The following is an 18,943-nucleotide window of genomic DNA, read 5'->3' as shown; positions in this document are numbered from 1 at the left end:
AAATGAAGAGGATTATGTATTTCACTAGGGTCTGAGGATGTACTTTAAAGGCTCCCATGGGAATTAGCCTCATTGTCACAATACATTAAAAGTTCAACGTCTAAAAGATGCAATGACTAGGTCTATACAAAAAAAGCACTTAGTAAAAAATAAAACAAACTCTTTTGGGGTTGACATGTTGAAATGTATCCAGTATGAGACGTTAGGTTCAGAGAGTTTTGGGAGCTGCAAGCAGCACGCTCGCTTTAGCATTTTGCTGGAGACGCGCCATTTAAACTCTTGATACATTACTGGCAGTGGTGGAAATGGAAAAAAATGTGGTGGGGACCCCACAAAACAAGGACCAGTGTGGGGGAGGAATTTGGGAGGCAGTGCCCGAGGGGGCGTGGTCTAGAGGGTCGGGGCTCGTAGTGGACATCCAGCAATGCTGGAATACTGAAGAAAAAAAATACATTTAAAAAAAAAGCGCCTGCGGCGGCAGCATTGCCTTTTACCGCCGGCTTTGGCACTGTTGTGTAAAGCACAATGCTCGCTACATGTACAACTGAAAGGAATCCGTTTTACATGTAGCGAGCATTGTGCATTACACACCAGTGCCAAAGCTGCGGTAAAAGGCAATGTTGCCGCCGCGTTTGCTTTTTTCTTTTCTTTGGCAATGCTGCCGCCGCGTTTGCTTTTTTTCTTTTCTTTGGCAATGTTGCCGCCGCGTTTGCTTTTTTTCTTTTCTTTTTTTTTTTTAAGAAATCCAGTGCGGTTCATGGGCTTGGGCGGCTGAATCCCAAGATCCGGCTCCATATCTGGTGCCGGATCTCGGATACGCCGAGAGCCGGCCCAATGACCAGCACAGATTACTGGTCACCCTTGACATGGACTGTGCAAGTCGGAACTCACAACAGCAGCGTGGCTGTATTTTTTGGGTGCTGGTGTTATATACATTTTGAAATAAATTCTGCTTTTTAAATTATATCGCGGAGTGCCTGCCATTTTTACCCTCGAGTTCGGTGTTTTTAGAGATATGTTAGGACAGTGACACTGGGCAAGCAGCACAAAGACGTGAAGAGACACATGGATCAAGAATAGCAGCTCTGTCGACCGAGTGATACCATTTTGGGCAATGCCATCACACGGGAAAGTTCTCACTGGTGCCACATGACATGTGGCCGTGTAGAAGGTTTTGTGCAACAGGGTTCGTGAGGTGGGAAGAAACAGGTGGTCTTCAGGAAAGGGGAGAGAAATGTTTCTATGTGGCGAGTGCTGAACTGAAAATGGGGATCCAAATTACAACTAGATAATCAGGAGCTAAAAGGTAGCTTCAGGTACCCAGCATTAACCAGTGACCAGAAGATACCACTGGGGAACGAGGCGCTAGTATGTAGTATTCTGCAAATCAAACATCCACATAAGATGCAAACATAACTTTCCATTATTTATTACCCCTTATGCTTTAAATGTTTTATAGATGGCCCTAATGTTTTATAGATTGACTCAATCATACAGAGTTAAATTCACATAGGTGTGTTTGTTCAAGATCAATTGGCCTGAGGAGCCAAAAGTAGCTCCTGGTAGATGTTCCATCGAGCTAACTAGGCTCTTCTGGGCCACAAGCAAGAGCAAATTAGCTCCCAGCTTCCCTCAATTTCAAACCCTGGAAAATACAAGATGAGACGAACTTTAAAATATTTTGACAGTTGTGACGGACTACAAGACCTGCCTTTCCCTAGTGAGATGGGGAAAATCAGTGTGGCAGGTATTCTCACACACACACACACACACACCAAAAAAAAAAAAAAAAAGACTCCATAGTACGTGTCCACCACCTTACCAAGAACCGTGACCATGGTGAACACTTCCAAAGGGGGGTCCGTGTAGAGCTGGCAGAAGTACTTCCCTTCGTCGTTCAGCGAGACATTCGACAGAGAAACCCGGAGTTCACTGCTGGAGAAGTTCATCAGCTGGAATCGGTTATCCTTCAACGCTAAAGGGAGAAGAATAAGGCGAAGACGGTGAGTGATTCCCAGTCAAGCATACACGAGGATTAGACAATACAAGCCAAGTTACAGACCCCGGGAGGGCTGTAGACTGAGCAGGCCGGCTCTTCAAAGTAATTCACAAGAGGTCAGGACCACTGGAAAGAATAGTAGTGTGGAGGTCGTAAATCACATTTCACTCAACTGACATGGGACTGATTCTGCACTAGCCCTTACAGACTTATAATTCTACCCAAATTCCCCATAAATCTACCCAAATTCCCCATAAATCATGACATCACTTCTGTTCAGGATTTCCAGTTCAGAGACCGGCATATTTACCACTCACTAGCCGCGCACTTTCAAACATGCACTGTTGCACATATTCCATTGTATTTGTTTGCATAGCGCCCTTATTATAGTCTAAACGTGCTGTTAGTGGGAACGCTCCCGGAGGACAGAAGTCCAGAATGTTGGAGGTCACGGAGTACAAGTAGGATGCGTGTGTGCATTTGGGCAAAAAAGGCTTAGCAGGGCTGGCCAGGCTCAGGTAGAGCAACAAGTCACACGTGCTGGATTTTGCACAATCGGGTAGCGCTCACAGGGTATTTTTTCCCCCAGTTTGCACTCCGCAAAAAATGCAAGCACGCAGGCCACATGCATGGAGCGATCAGCAGACTGGGAAGTGGGTTGAGGGGCACAAAGCAAGTGGGGTAACATAATTAAAAGGTAGACTGCTTGCACCTGAAACCCAACAGATGGGTATGTCTTTATGGCTGTAATAAAAAGGTTTATTTTTTGTTGCTACAGTGAATATATTTATTCTGCACCAATTGCCACCTTAGAGTTCACTGGTGCAGAGGCTTGCCAGAATGTGCATTAGGTGCAGCAACTACACCACTTCGGTCTGTTGCAGAGAAAACAAATAATTGTGACGTGGCGAGGGCAACCAGGTGAATAGGAAGAGCAAGTAGCGCTACAGAAGGGTATTTAACTAGACCTAGAAGGGTATGGGCAAGGTACCAGCAGTTAAACGTTGTCCACAATTTCCACAGATGCATTGCCGTGCCCCATAGCACCTTACCAAGCAACCACCTCCAGCCACCTTCTTAACCACTACTAGCTTTCCACATACTAGGATCTGGGAGACAGCACAGCATGCTGGTTCCTGCTGGGATGGGGTGGCTCTCAATTGGTAGATCAAGCAAGAGCTTGTAATGAAGTACAGTAACAGTGGTGAGACACTGGATGGGGTGTTTTTGGTAGGTCTTTCAATTTCATGTACAAGTATGAATGATCGTGCCCGATTTTTGTTGGGGTGGGGGGCAGTTTAATAGGCCAGGATTATAAACTAGTTAAATTACAAGAGGGACCACGATTTAAAAAAATTAAAAAAAATCATAAAATAAAGTCATTAAAATGCACACATCCCCACCCAAGTTACCTTGTGTCCCAATTCTGCAAAACAAGCAATCAGAAGCTTAATTTGCCACATTTTGAAAAGGAGGCAGTGGCGGCAGGATGAAGCCAACACAAGTGCCAGAGGTGGACATTTTAAAATCTATGTTGTGATCTTGGTGGCTGCCTAGTAAATTATGCAGTGTAACATGTTATCTTTCTGAAATCATATCATGCATCCGATTGAAAGTGTAATGATCAACTTCTGGCTTTGCCATGGTAACCACAGAATCCAGCAGTATCCTACATCTGTGCCAGCCTCAGCAGGGGCAACCATCGATGGAGCATCTTAAGCCTTTCCACTGTCAATGTGTGGCAGGCAACATGGCATGGACGGCCTCACTCGTGGCGACAGCAGCACTCCACATATTCGGTTCATTGGGGAGCCCTTTTCGTCTGCATCTTACCACACGTGCAGTTCAGGGCGGAGGAGCGGTTAAGAGCTCTCCAGCATAACTGGAGACTTCCGGATGGTGGGCAAAAAGGGGGGCAAGGGAGGTGACTGAGGGAGCCAGAGGAGGATCATCCTCGGGTGGTAATGGGTGGGGCATAAATTCACCCTCTCTCAGCCCCCATCGGGGGCAAGGAGACCCATCTCATCACTCCCAACGCCCACATACATAGAAGGGAGCCTAGGAACAGCTGCCCCGAAGAACTGGCATTTCCTTCACCGGATGATCCCCCCGAAACGGGGCATACATCGGTATCACCCCATTACTGCACAGACCACCACTGCTAATATGAAAATGTTTCACAACGGAATTACGCAAATGTATAGATGGGGTTTGGCTTAGGTTAATCATTAAATTGGGGGGTGGGAAGGATGCTGCATTGAGGGTCTCACCCCACATCCATTTTTGCATATTCTTTATAGAAAATTCAATATTTTAGCATTCACAGTGATGGATGTGGTATTTCCACATAGATCGCCATAAATCACAAACCCTACAAAGAAAAAGTGAGGGACGTGGATTAGGGAGAGCAAAGATGTGCAAGGTCCCCACTATCAAACAGATCAGGTAACAATGCTCCTGGCAGTTAGTAGCAGAGCGCGATAACCTGAGAGGGCAAAGGAAGGTCTAGCTAGCAAGCATGCTGGCTTGGGGATTGTACGACGAGATGTGGTGGGGGGGAGGTTGGCGATATACACCATTGTCATTGCTGACCAATTACCCACTATTCGCGTTTGTGACAAATTAAGCATACAACACTTGCTCTCAATATTATAGGCAGACATGCCACCTTTTAAATCTCATCTGTACTCCAATAGTAACTCATTTCAGTCTCCATCCGATAGCTCAGGAGGTTGAACTACCTGCTGAAGAGATCTGGATGAGCCCGCAAGTCACAGGTCCTAAATTGAACAATACAGATTGAGCTGCCAGATGAATGTTCCTGCTAAAGAGCAGTGTGAGAAAGCCCTAGTGAGCAGTTTCACGGTAGACTGAGAGCTAAGTGAGCCATATGTCCAGGGCATATAAACCCGTACATAATCAGCAGAACATAGGAACATGACCAGGTTAACCCTTCATCCATCTGTGGTGGCCAACAGCACCTAGATTTGATCAAATGGCCTTCGAGCAGGCAATGTGCCCAGCAGCGTTTAGCTTTAATAAGTGACTTAACGTGTAGGAGTGCATTTCATCTTCAGCTCTGTGCACCAGATCTGCCCAATGACCCAGCAGCCAGTCCTGGATTCAAACTCAACCACTTTGAATTCTGTAACTTGTAGTTTCAATATCCCATTTCAGATTTGGGCCAACAGGCCTCACAATTTGCACTCGCCACTGGCTAGTGATACTCTTGGCAAGCAAGAACTGGTACGCTGTGTAAATGTGGAGACCCAGGGTGGTGGCATGGGGGGGGCATGAGTTGAGTGACTTTGTCCCAGGCTAGAAGCATATAATTGACATTGTTATCACTGATACAAGTGCAAAAATGCAGAGTGTTGGTAGTAACACATCTTGAAGGTGGTCAGACATTCTGGAAGAAAATTCACTGCACCAGCTGTGCCAATTTTACGTAAACAGAATTCTTTGCCAATTCTATATTGACTCCTTTAATTTTATTTATTGGTTCCTTATTAGGCGTTTATACAATTAGCAAGACTGTTTCAAAGCGCCCACAGGGCAAACAGGGTGGGGGCAGGGAAAGACCATGAATTACAGCAATGATAAATTGCAATAAGAGTACAAACAAAAATGAGAATAAGGGAAGGGGATACAAACCTACTATGATGTGTGAAAGCTCAGAACATGCAAGTGCAGAGGGGGGGGGGGAGGGGTGAGGGATATTTCAACCCAGGGCAATGCACCCTACTACACCCCTTTGCCAATGGGGGGGGAAGAAACTGCCAAAAGTGGAGGCGGTAACCCCTGTGCCCACCAAATCTGCAAAATTGCACATGGCTCAAACCACAAAAGAGATGGCCACCCTGCTACACAAAGTCAAAGTTGGTGTAAAAACAGGAATCACTGAATGTCACCTGAAGCAAGGCCGCAGAAGGGCTAAAATCCGAAAATGCCCTTAAATAGAGCTTTCTAATCAATGGCAACCTTCAAAGTGCTGTTTTGGAGCTAAATTCAGTCATTTTCCCAGTGAATTATTGAAGGGAAAAGTGTTCTGAAATTAGATTCTCCAGGCAGTCAGGAATCCAGGCCTCACTGCCCGACAGCTGCTTAAGGAAATTAGCTGTCAAACAGTTTAGAAAGGTGTTGGTTTTTCTGGAAGAAATTGCAAAATGCGCCTATTTAAAGCCTGTTTGTGAAGGGCTTAATTCTTTTAAATGCCCAAATCCCTTATAAACTGTGCTTATTTTTAAATGTGTAAATAAACGACTTTGTGAATCTTACAGTAACCCAGTGGAAGTAACTGCTTAATTCTAATTGGGCAGTGACTAGCCTGGGAAAGTTGACATGTCAGCTTGACACTCCCTTGTAAACAGGAAGCCTAATGGTTCCCGCATAATGAGAACAAGGAACACACCGAGCCCTCATTTGACATTCGTCTGGGGCTGAGCCAAGAACAATGGCAAGCTGCCCAACTGATCTCTACAGGGGAGTTTCAATCTCCAGGAAGGGGACACCACCCTGATCAAAGGACGGACAGCTGTTGCCTGTGAAGGGCAGGTACATAAAAAAAAAAAACAATGCTCGGACTTTTAATCCTTATTTGTGATTAAAGTTGAAACTCTTTAACTGAGCAACCTACAGAGGGATACATCTGAAAACATGAACCTAATTTCAGGCTGTCGCTTTGAAGACATTGATGAAACCTGTACCATTTAAGGAACCAAAGTTAGGAAAAAATTCTCATTGTAGCAGAACTATTAAATGTTGCAAACCTAAGATTGTATGTACATGATCCACTGATAAACGCCCAGAGATGTACCGAATTAGAAATTATTCATCCAAACTGTTATGGTTAAAATTGATACAAATCTGTAGAATGAAAAAAGACAGCTCTCACAAAGATGGGATTGAATGTGAATATAGACAATCAAATATGAAAGGTATGTGTCCGATTTTATTAGGGTACATAATTTTAGAAATGGACATTTGTGCAAAAGTTATGTTTTGGGTAAAAATCAATGTGGGAGTTCCTAAATCCCCATCATAAAGATGACCGCTCTGTTCTGACTGCTAACCAAAACAAAGCATGTGCCTGCAGCCACTCCATTGGGGTGTGTTTTGAAATTCTGCCCACACCATAAAAATTGGTGATGTCATTTGATGGTATAAATATAGGAACTTCACTCCACATAGGGACTGCTTGCAGAACACATTCAGATTTCGTGCAGCACCTGGTTCCTGAACTCATCTTGTAGCTGACTCCACACTTCTTTGAAGATCCAGATTTTTTTCCAGAATCCAGACCTTAGCATTGCTGAACTATTGCTAGCTAGACCAAATTTCAAAAATCCCAAACTTGAGGGGACATAATTCTGATTCAGCTTGGCTTGCTACCATTAAGGCTTGCCCACTGAAACTTCTGTAATCTGCAGTGTCCAGAAGGGCCCATCCAAAATCCAGTCTGAGGTGCAGTCCAAAATTGACAAGAACCGTGCTGCTGATCCATCCCTCCAGAGGTGCCCTCCTGCCGGTAGACCTGACCTGATCCAATGACCAGAGCGTGACAGTCCCTTTGTAATTAAATTGGACCAAGTATTAATAGGAAGAACAGTGACCCATAGTATATCTGCATTGTATAATCCCAATCTCAACCCATCCCATCTTTAAATTCAGAACCCTAGTATTGTTAGAATCCTTGTGCCGATTTTTCTCATCTGTGTTACAAAACCATAACTCCTTAATGATTTTGAGTAACTAAAGTAAATCCCAGAAAGAAATTGATTATCCATCACGTGAATGGTTGTGCTGGCCACGTAACTGAAGATTCATGTGTGGCCTCCTCGTTTTCATAGTCATTAAAATAGTATAATAAAACCTATGTCATTTTTAAAACCAAATTTCTGCTTATCTCTGCACATATTTTTCAAAAACACCTCACTAAAACCTCTAACTTCTTCAATTCTATAGATAGAAAAGAAATGTCAACTCTCACTGATACCCAAGACCCCTAGCTACGCCCACAACAAAAATAAATAAAATCACATAACCGTGTATTTGACCCATTTTTATTGAAAATCGCATAGTAAATGTTTGTCGCAAATTGACATTTTAGAAAAAGTTTCCCACGTGTCTTACCATCCAAAGGTTTTTTCCATCCCATCCTGATCTAAAGTGTGTACTGTTTATTTGATAGCTCATGTGTGTTAGGACCCGTTTAGTGTTGCTTTCCTCAGTTTTTCTCCATTTAAGCATTTTTGCACCCTTCTTCACCAAGCCATTTCACCTGTCATTGTCCAAAAACAGTTTTTGCCTTTTGTTTGGGGGAGGGAAGATAGCATTTAAACTATAGACCTTGTCTTTCATTTCTGAATACCTGCTGATTATTCACATCTGTGTAGGATTACTCATTTGTACTTCTGTATGCAGGGGGAATTATTAACCTAAACGCTATCTGTCCATGAACCAAAATTTTTCTTGTGTTTTCTATTCTGCATCATTAAAAGTGAATTCAATTGCTTGAAAATATATTGCGATTTGAATATTAATAAATACAAATCAATATTTACCTTTACAAACTAGCGTGATTCCTGGTTCAGTGTGACCAGGGGGGTATTTTCAGATGGGTGTGACATGAGTGGTATATCATTCAGAATATTGTATTTATAGACACAAATCAATAAGTATTTCATTGCGCACTACATGCTAGGCGAAACCTGGGTGTGTGTGATTGAAATCCTTCAGGGATAAGGTGCTTTGATGCTCTTGGATAAGTGCTCACGGTAAGTGCTAGGAGGAGAAGAATGCAAGTGCAACCACAGATGAGTGGTTGAGCAAAGTAAGTGCAGTAGAAAGACAGCGGCTGGGATGAGAGATGTGGGGGCAGGTGGGGATCAAAGACCAGAGGACACAAGGGGCCTGCATATCCGACACACTGCTGCAAGATTAGCATTGAAGGGAGGAGGTAAAGAGAAAGGTCTTGAACCTTTTTTGGAACTTAAGGTCTTGCTCAAGACGCAGAAGGAGAGGATGGCTGTTCGAGGAGGGAGCCAGCCAAGGAAACTGATCGCCCATCAGCTCTCGGTTTAGCAAAGCGCTCAACATGAAGGGAGCTGGTGGAGGAACAGAGGAGTCTAGGACGACACTATTTGGTCAGGATGCGTTGAAGATATATTGGTCCACGGCCCCAGATATCCCTGTGTATGATAGAGGGATTTGAATTTAATCTGTGCTGAGACCGGGAGCCAGTGAAGGCTTTGTAGGGCAGGAGAGATGCAGTCTCTGGTCTTGACGTATGTAGGAATAGCTGGGAGCCGAGAGTTACAGGGCTTCATGCACATGCAGTGTTAGTGTGGGCTTTGCACAGAAACCTAGAAATACAAACGTAAGGCAATGGCAGCCGGCGCCAGCACCAGATGGGGAATGCAAACATCCAGGAACAGAGCATACAGTTTATATTAGTATTTGGGTGCAGTGCAACCCAGTCAAATGAAACATAACAGGCTAAACCTTCCCAGTAACCTGTAACGGGTCATTAACAAATTAGTGCAAATTGGGCCACATGAAATCACTTGAAAACAGTTTTGGAAAATGCTCTTCTGCAATGGGGTTTAGGTGTGCAAGTTATGAGCTGTGTGGTTTCAATCAATGAGAGTTTTAAACATGCAGCACAGCATGAGCTGTAAAGATGGAATGTGCCCTCTGTGAGGCACCATTGTTAAGTCAGGAAGCCAAAGGAATAGAAATGTATCTTATTGCTGTCCAACAGTAATACCACATGGGGTTCAGTGGGATGATCAGGGCTAGGGGAAGAATTCCTGTTGACTGACAGGGGAAGATTAGAAGTGGAACTGTGTGTGGGTGTGCAATTTCAGATGTTCGGAAACTTCCTGGGAGACAGGCAGACATCCATCGGCATCCAGGGAGTGACAGTCTGGAGGATCCTCGAGTGCTGGGCTGAAACACGCAGTCAGACGCTTTGCTGAGAGTGCTGGCAGGTTACCTGGGGTCCTGATAATCCTAATCGGTGGGCGAACCAAGTAAGTCTGACGTTCAGTGGTGCAAGAAATCTCGTCTATTTCTAGGTAAATTGTGGCCTGAAGTGAGTGTGTGCTGGATTTGCCCGTCAGATAGTCAGGAATAGGTAATTTGATGTGTAATGTTTCAATGATATGAGTGCATGCCGTTCCGAATGTACTATATGCTTTACAATTTCATATTCATAAAGTCTAATTCTTGCCAAGTTCTGCGGATCCAAGGTCGATTTGCTAGGGCTGTTTACAGCTCATTCCTTTTTTTTTTTAAATCTACCTTTTGCATTTTTTTTAAACATTCGCAGTAGCAAATCTACTCTATGCATAGCTGTTGTCATGTGTAATTGCTACGTTTATTTGTCACGATAAAGGCACATCATACCGTGTTCTGAGGCATTTTGTGGCAGTTGGTAATTTTATTTGATCTGCACACAGAAGGATGTGTGATAATAAATGTTTCCATGTGAATAATCTGATGTGAATTCTATAGTTCGAGTGAACGAGTGTGCGGTATTTCATTTTGCCTGTTTACAGCTGTGCAGATCAGCCACCAGGGCATACATCAGCATCGTAGATAAGATGCTAAAGGGTAGAGGTGCTGCCCCACATTAAGTGTAATAAGTCCAGTATCTGGTATTTGTGAGACCCGGGAATAAAAAGGACAAGTGTTGGACCATCTTCTGAGGAGAGTTTTAGCACTATAAAAAAAAGGAGATCCACCAATGCATCACTACAATAATAATATACCACAATAAAATATCCCAATTTTCCACAATAATAAAACACCTCCAGAACATATATCTAACAGGCCAAGGATAAATCTTGCTGCCGTATTCTGGGTTAGCTGGAGGGGTCGCAGGGTGCAGGAAGGAAGATTAAGGAGGAAGCTATTGCAGTAGTCTAGCCTGTAGCCTGGAGAGAACCAGAGCAGGGGTAACATTGAGTCTCTGCTGGAAGGTGTGGAAAGGTAGAGTCCCTTTGAGAAGGAAGAGCTGAAAGTGAAACTTCTTGACAAGGTCCTGGATAGGAGGATGAAGGAAAATGAGGAGTCAAAGATGACTCAGATTCCTAGCTTCAGTGGATGGGGGAGGGGCAGCCCATGGAGGAAGGCCAGCGCGTAGGGAAGCAGTATGGTGCAGGGGACCCAATAGGGAGAATCTGTTTGGCTGGCATTGAGGCAAAGGTTATTGGCAGTGCACCAGGCATGGATGGCAGAGGCAGTCAGGGATGAAGTGTGGTATGCGTCCGTGGGACGTTTGAAGAAAGGTGCGTATTGTCAGCTTAGCATTGGTAGTTTGGGAAGGAGGAAATTCTTCATGCCAACAGAGAAAGGTATATGTTAAAGAGCCAGGGCGAAAGAATGGAGCCCTGGGGGATGCCTCAGGTAACAGGGGAAGAAGGGAGGAGAAAGGGCGCAGAATGGCTTTGGAGGAATGGTCAGGAAGGAAGTAAGCCAGTCCAGTGACCACATTTATTCTCCACATCCACTCCTACTAAGTTTTAAAGAACTTTTCCTGGCACACGCTTTGAAAAACTCAACCAATACCAGTGTAGAAAATAAATATAAATATAAATTAAGCGTGCATCGAAATTGCCTTCGACATCTGACTTCTCAAAATGTTTAATTCAACTGGAAAACATGCACCGAGATTTCATTTTAATGAAAGGGAGCAATTGATCATATTGACAAAATGAAAAGCGAATATTCCAAGGATGGCGAGCAAAGCTTATTAGATGAATTTCGTGACTGCGTTAAAAAATACGTTTGCAGTGAAATTCTCAGGTCCTGAATAAGCAGTCCGACTTCTGTGGCTTGCATCCATGGCTGTCGAGCACACCAAATGACATGAACATAAGGATGCCAAACACTTGACAACTGTGGGCAGAGCGATGATGAAAATGTGTTCTGCTGTGGCAGTGCCAACAAGGGTGGAGACAGGGATCATGGAATTTTGTTTTACTGCGCCAAGGATGGCATATATTGTGGGCGCAGGCATCCTGAAAATGTGTTGCAAAAAAATAATAAAAATTTTAAAAAAATATTCCTTTGAATCTGTGGTCGCTTTACTTCACTTGGATTTCTCGACATATTACGCTACAAAACAGAATGCCAAATTGTATGGAATTTTATCAAACGTCAAAAAAAGGTTGTAAAAATCACTGTTTCAGCACATTATTTCAGATTTTCTCTGGGGAGAATCCCGCTCCACCATCCTAAACCACTGCTTGCGTTAAGCCTATTCCTGCTCACTAGTGTCGATTATGGGAAACAATTACAGCCCTCCACTAAATAAAAAAATTAAAAAACATCAGCCTTCTTAAATCAGGCTCCCACTTTTTTTGTTTAGCAGGACTTCTGCACAGTGTAGATGGGGGCGGATTTAGAATGCAGCATATGAAAGCCTTACTCTGTTTCTGGGATTCGGGGGGCTCCATGCATCAGTTGGAGCTATGGGTGGCGTCTTCTCCGCATTTATACCTGTGCAGCTCCAGTAGTTGGGATCTGCACACTGTGGTTCAGCTTTTGAAGGGATTTGGCAACTCTAGAGGTTGCCCAGGGACGTCATTTCACCAAAATGCCAATGATAGTGGAAGTGACACCACACGACCCTTGACCTGACATGTGGAAATAGATATAATATTGTGACCCCAATCGCATTGTTTAAATGTATGTTGGCCTACGCCAAGCTGTCTAAAGAATACCATGTACATAGGTTCCGCGGCAAGGTCTTGACCTTAATGTATTGTGTAAGCCGCCATCTTGGATCTAGCCGCCATTTAGGCACTCTTGCAGTGTGGAAGTCACCCTGAATCACAAAATGGAGGCCGAATGACATTTCGAGTAAGACTCCGGCCATGGTGACCTCCGAACACGTGAATAAATAATATGTCCGCAGGCCACTTGTTAGGGTCACGAACTAAGACCTTGTCCTCTTTAACCTGTGTGTAAATATGTAACTGTATCAGCGGAAGTGATCAAATTATGTAAATTGTGTGTTCGACCTGGCTACGAACCCTAGCCACAGTTCCAAGAATGGTTAACTTGCGAGAGGGCTGGCCAATGCAGGACAAAACGTATAAAAACCCAAGCATCCCGATGATCGGTCTCTCCCACTTTCAGTGCGAACCTTACGTTGAAGGTTCGCGTGTTAGTCAGAGGGCCGAATAGCTATCCGTATGTCAATTGACTTTGGTAACTTTGTAACTTTGAAATAAAGCGCTTTGTATGTCCTTTGTAACCTGTGTTGGTGTGTTTCCTTTTGGGCTTCCCGGCCTCATATCAATTTCTCTGTTTCCACAGTTGGCGCCCGAATAGGGACCCTCAAGATTGATGCCGGATCATTGAAGGTTGACGCAGACTATCGAATCGGGATCGGACGGTGTGATTCTGCGGGCCCGACCGATCGAGACGCGATACCTCGGCAGCGCTGCACGATCCGATCCTTGGGCGATAGTCGTGCGGTCTGACATGGCATCTTGACGAGGGTCCAATTCCGAGGCGGGCAGATTTGCCGAAACCACCGAACGCAGGTAAAAATTCGTTAGTTGAAGTCCTTTGTAAACCGTACGGTCCTCCTTAGGTTTGGTCAGGTGCAGTCGTGACCCGGCTCTTAATTTAACCCTGACAATTTGAATTTGGCGTGTTGTATCTGCAGACACAATTATTGGACCAGGTAACACCAATTCTTTGAGAAATGCCTGGGAAATTGTCTAGCTGCTTTAGGGCTCTGTTCCGCAGCGATCGACAATCTTTGGAATTTAGCCGTCCGGCACCACAGGAGGGGTCGCCGGCGTGTACTATGTACTGTAAGTATGGCATTGGTAGTATTGTATTTAATGACATTTGGCACAGACAGACCAGAAATGCCTCCGAATTTCAGTGGCCAATCAATGGTAGTTTTGAGATCCCCCGTATTGAATACTTAGAATCGATCTTGCTTAAGAAAAAGGCTAGGCCAGCAGCCTTTGATGTGTTACAAAATTGGAAAAAGGAAGCATTGCAGCAGCTTAAAAGTAGGGATAAACATGCACGTCGTCATAAAACGAATGCCGAAAAGGCATTGTTGTATGACAAGGGAAAACGGTTAGAAGAAGCCCAGAAAATTGATAGAGCTTTCTCGCTCGGGGTCCAGAAAATTTACCCCTCTAAAGATTTCCATGTTTCCGAGGAGTTTATTGAGAAAATATTGAACGAACGGAGGCCCGATTCTTCAGCGCCACCTCCGTATGCTCCTGTTGTGGGCACCTTGCCCGTTCCTGCTATTGTTCCCGTTGCTATTCCTACTCCCCCTGTGCAGCCTACTGCTCCTAGTTCTTTGGTTGTCGCTCCTCTGTCTATTTCACTGCCTCTCTCCCCTGCACCCTTGTTAAGTCCACCTACACTTTCGATTCCGGGGAGTCCCGTGCTCGTTAAAACAGATCCTGGTGCAGGGTCAACAATTGTGACTCGAAGTACTGTTCCTGCGGACAGGAAACAGGAACTATTTGCTTGGGCTAAGCATTGCATGGAAAAAGGTGATCAAACTGATGTATTTTCAACATTATCTAATTTGCACGATTTTCCCAAGAAAAATGTTTTTATTGAAGGACTGGGGATTCACTTAGGTGTAATGTGGGGTAGATTGCAGACTTCGGATCTCCCACAAGGGGTGAGAGATCTGAATGCTTTGGCACTTTCGAGGGATACAGAGCAGAAAGTATATGGACATGTTGATAGAGTTTAGGAGGGATTTTGAAAGGTTACAAAACGAGGATGATGAGGACGATAGGATATATGTACAGAAATGGTTCCTTTCATGCCGAAGATCAGCACCTGAGGAAGTACGAATTTGTACCAAAGACGCGATTCGATGGATCTCGGATTCATCGATACCGCCAGATGAGGTGTATGACACATCTAGTCAATACACGGTAGAGATGCAAAGAAAGGTAATCCAAGTGATGGTACAGCACTTACAGGAGGAATGTATAAGGAAGAAGGTTGGTTGCCCCATAGAGTTATTGGATTTTTGTAAAAGCTTTTTCGCCCGACACTTCTACAGCTGCTTTAGCGCTCGATTTGGCCCTATTGCTCAGTAAGCGGTCGGAGGTCCCTATATCTCAGTTGCCTATGAGAGAGGTCCCTCCGACCTTTGTCCCAAAAGTAGAAATCCCCGCCAACGCGGCGGCTGGTACTCCCGCGACGGATATCCCTGCACATTACGTATCGCAGTTTGTTCACGTCCCGTTCTCTCGACAGGAAGTGAACACGATTAGACAATCAGTCCCTGATATTAGGAAAAACCCGACAGGGTTTTATAAAGAAATAGAATCCGTCTTAGTCTTCTGTGTTCACCTTAAGTGACATGGACTTATTGTTTCCAGTGCTTTTGCCAGTTGATGTATGGAAACAGGTACGGACAGTAGATGATGTGCCGGGGCTAGGGGATACATGGGTAAATCTGATTAGAATAGATGGGGAACGACCAGCTGGTGAGAAACCACCCCAGGTAATACTTACCTTACCCGATAGAATAGTTGCTAAACTAAAAACTATAATCCCAGAAAAAAGGATTATTTGGGACAAGCTTATGGCCTGCGTCCAAGGGAAAACTGAAGGTACTACTGAATTCTTTAATAGATTTGAACAGGTGTTCTCTGACTTCAGTGGACAGGATTTAGGCACAGAGTCGGGGAAGAGGTTGTTTGTGGACAAATTTGTACGTGGATTGTTGCCCGACATCCAGTCACAAATTATGTCCTCAGAGAGCGCTTGGCAGGCAAAATCTCAGTCAGAGGTTTTGCATATGGCTCAGTATTATGAGAATCGGGTTAATAATGAAAAAGAGAAAATCGAAAAAAGAAGGGGTGACTTAAAGACTAAGGTATTGTTGCAGCAAATTGTCAGAAACCCCAGAGGAGGTACGACACAGACTAGAGGTCAGTACATTCCAAGAGGAAATACTCCTCCAAATTCTATAAATATTAATAAGTGTGCTGGCGAGCACAGTGCCCTGCCCTTCGTCAGAGGTCAGGAGGCACATTTGGTGGTATAGGTAGGCGACCAAGGGGCCGCCCCGGAGCAGGGGGCCCTGATAGGGGTCAGCTTCTACAAGATCCCCAGCAACCTTTTTCACGGGAAAATCAGACTCCGAGTATGGACTCGAGAAATATATTTGATCACCCTTCTGCTGCCTATCTTTCTGAAGAACTTCCCTTTGACGAAGTTCTGCCTTACTAGGATTGCCCGAAGCAGCGTTTGGAACCTTTACCTATTCCCGTTATTCAGAAGGGCCCCTACGTTGAATTATTGGTGGGGAATAGGAAACATCAGTTCTTGATCGACACTGGAGCACAGAAGTGCTCCATTGACCATTCTAGGGTTCCAAACATCCCACTGTCAGGGCAAACAAACGTTTCTATAGGGTTCTCTGGTATACCAACTGTTTGTCCGGTTTCTGCGCCGGTATCTGTTTCTTTGGGTCCTTTCACAGACCAGTGCCCTTTTCTTCTTACTTCAAACTGCGGAGAAAATTTGCTAGGGTTGAATTTGTTAAAGAAACTGAATGCAGTGATTCATTGTTCCCCTGACGGAATAAGACTAACAGTTTCACCACAGCAACCATCTAACTCCCAGTACTTGCCCCGACCTCTACCTCCCCGAGTTTGACATTGTCCCGGAATGTTTGTGGGCAATAGACGACAATGATGTCGGGATATTGCACATCGAGCCTGTTAAGATAGTCTTGAAACATGGGGTCAAGCTACCGCGCATTCCGCAATATAAAATTTCAATTGAAGGTGAGCGTGCTCTGAAATGCATTGTCTCCGATTTTGTACATCGTGGAGTGATCGAAGAGATAACAGGTAGCTTATGTAATAGCCCGATCTTGCCAGTATATAAGAAAGGCGACAATGCAATTCCGTATCGGTTTATAATAGATCTTCGTGCTATTAACCGAGTGGTAGCCCCACAATTTCCAATAGTGCCTGATGTAACTACGATCGTAACAATGATCCCTGCTACGGCTACTCACTTTAGTGTCGTAGATTTGAAAAACGCCTTCTTTAGTATTCCGATACATGAGGAGAGCAGGTATTTGTTCGCGTTCACCTTGGGGGGACGCTCGTTTACATTCACAAGGGCACCTCAAGGGTATACTGAAAGTCCTAGTATCTATAGTAGAGCCTTAAAGGAGCAGCTCGACACCCTTGAATTGCCACCTACTTGCACGCTGCTTCAATATGTAGACGATTTGCTCCTGGCTGCAGACTCTGAGAAAGCTTGTAAAGAAGGCACTATATTGTTGCTTGTTCATCTAGCTGAAAATGGTCACAAAGCTTTGCTTAAAAAATTTCAATATTGTTGCCAGGAGGTTGCCTATTTAGGCTACCTCCTGTCAAAGGAGGGGAGAAGATTGACACCTGAACGAATAAAACACGTTTCTGGCATGTCTGTCCCAAAAACACAGAAGGAAGTCAGAGCCCTGATAGGGTTGGCGTCCTACTGTAGATTGTGGATCCCGAACTTTGCACTAGTGGTAAAACCGATGTTGGCTTTGACGAAGAAGGGCATTTCTCTGCCACTGCCTTGGGAATCGGAACATCAACGATCATTTGAGCTTCTCAAAACCGCGCTATGTTCAGCACCGGTTCTGGGTACACCAAATTACGATAAGGCCTTTGTGTTGTTTGTGCATGAATATGATGGATGTGCTTTGTCTGTGTTAACACAGGAACATGGAGGGAAGAATAGGCCGTGTGGCTATTATTCCTCCGCCCTCGATCCTGTTGCATGCGCTTTGCCGCGATGTCTGCGCGCTGTTGCTGCTGCCGCTGCGTCTGTAAAACAGAGTGAGGGGATGGTCCTAGGCCACGATTTAATCTTGATGGTACCTCACTCTGTTGATATTCTATTGAATAAAACTCAAACGCAACACCTTACCTCTGCCCGGTTGACAAGGTACGAATTAGTCCTATTTGCTCCTCATATCCAAATTAAAAGGTGTTGTGTTCTCAATCCGGCTGAACTCTTACCTCTCCCGCAAAATATTGTTTGCGGTGATGAAGGATCACATAACTGCCTGTATGCCACCGAACAAGAAACAAAGGGCAGGATAGACCTCTCAGATACTCCTTTGGAGAATGCGGAAGGGGAGCTGTTTTGTGATGGCTCCTGCTTCAAACTTCCGAATGGCACATCTACAGCTGCTTATGCAGTTACTACTTTGAACAAGATTGTTGAAACTAAAAGGATTCCGCATAACTCCGCGCAGGCCGCGGAGATTATAGCGTTGACCCGCGCTTGTGAGCTCTCCCAAGGGCATAGAGTTAATATCTATACGGATAGCCAGTACGCCTTTGGGGTGGCTCACAACTTCGGAAAATTGTGGTCGGAAAGAGGGTTTCTGACCTCACATGGGACCAAGATTCAGCATGGTCCCTTAATAGTACAACTACTTTCAGCGCTCTCACTCCCTGAACAATTAGCGATCATGAAATGTGCAGCACATCGCAAGGTCATAGACAATGTGGGCAGAGGAAATGCTTTTGCAGATTTGATAGCTAGACAAACAGCCACAGACCTTAACACAGACATGTACACCTCGAGGGAAGTGAGAGATGTTTGTATAATAGATGAAGGCATTGGGTCTGTGCGAGATATGCAGACTGATGCCTCAGTTGAAGAGGTTGGGAAGTGGGCTGAAGGCATGGGAAAATTGGATGATGAAGGGTGTTGGGTGGACGCATCCGACGGGAAATGGTTGCTTCCTGATTCTTATGTTAGCAATGGTTACAATGGCACACGGTCCAACGCATGTGTGTGCCCAGCAAATTACGAAGATATTACAGCAGGTTTGGGCGAATGATAAAATTTTGGAAACTGCAAAGAGATATGTTCAGAATTGCATGATTTGCCTGCAGCACAATCTGGGTA

General features: G+C 44.6%; 1 protein-coding gene across 4 annotated transcripts in view; it reads right to left on the bottom strand.

The window, feature by feature from the left end:
- Positions 1-18,943, bottom strand: part of CADM1 (cell adhesion molecule 1) — a 770,283-nt gene that overhangs the window by 129,393 nt on the left and 621,947 nt on the right. For all 4 annotated transcript variants that reach the window (XM_069614504.1, XM_069614505.1, XM_069614506.1 and 1 more), the window contains exon 4: positions 1,823-1,975. In XM_069614504.1, the coding sequence (XP_069470605.1) occupies positions 1,823-1,975 (153 nt within the window). The remainder of the gene's footprint in view (positions 1-1,822; positions 1,976-18,943) is intronic.

Source organism: Ambystoma mexicanum, chromosome 9 (assembly GCF_040938575.1).
Source record: "Ambystoma mexicanum isolate Mex_15411 chromosome 9, UKY_AmexF1_1, whole genome shotgun sequence".
NCBI lineage: Eukaryota > Metazoa > Chordata > Amphibia > Caudata > Ambystomatidae > Ambystoma > Ambystoma mexicanum.
This window is presented reverse-complemented; position numbering and strand designations above follow the sequence as displayed.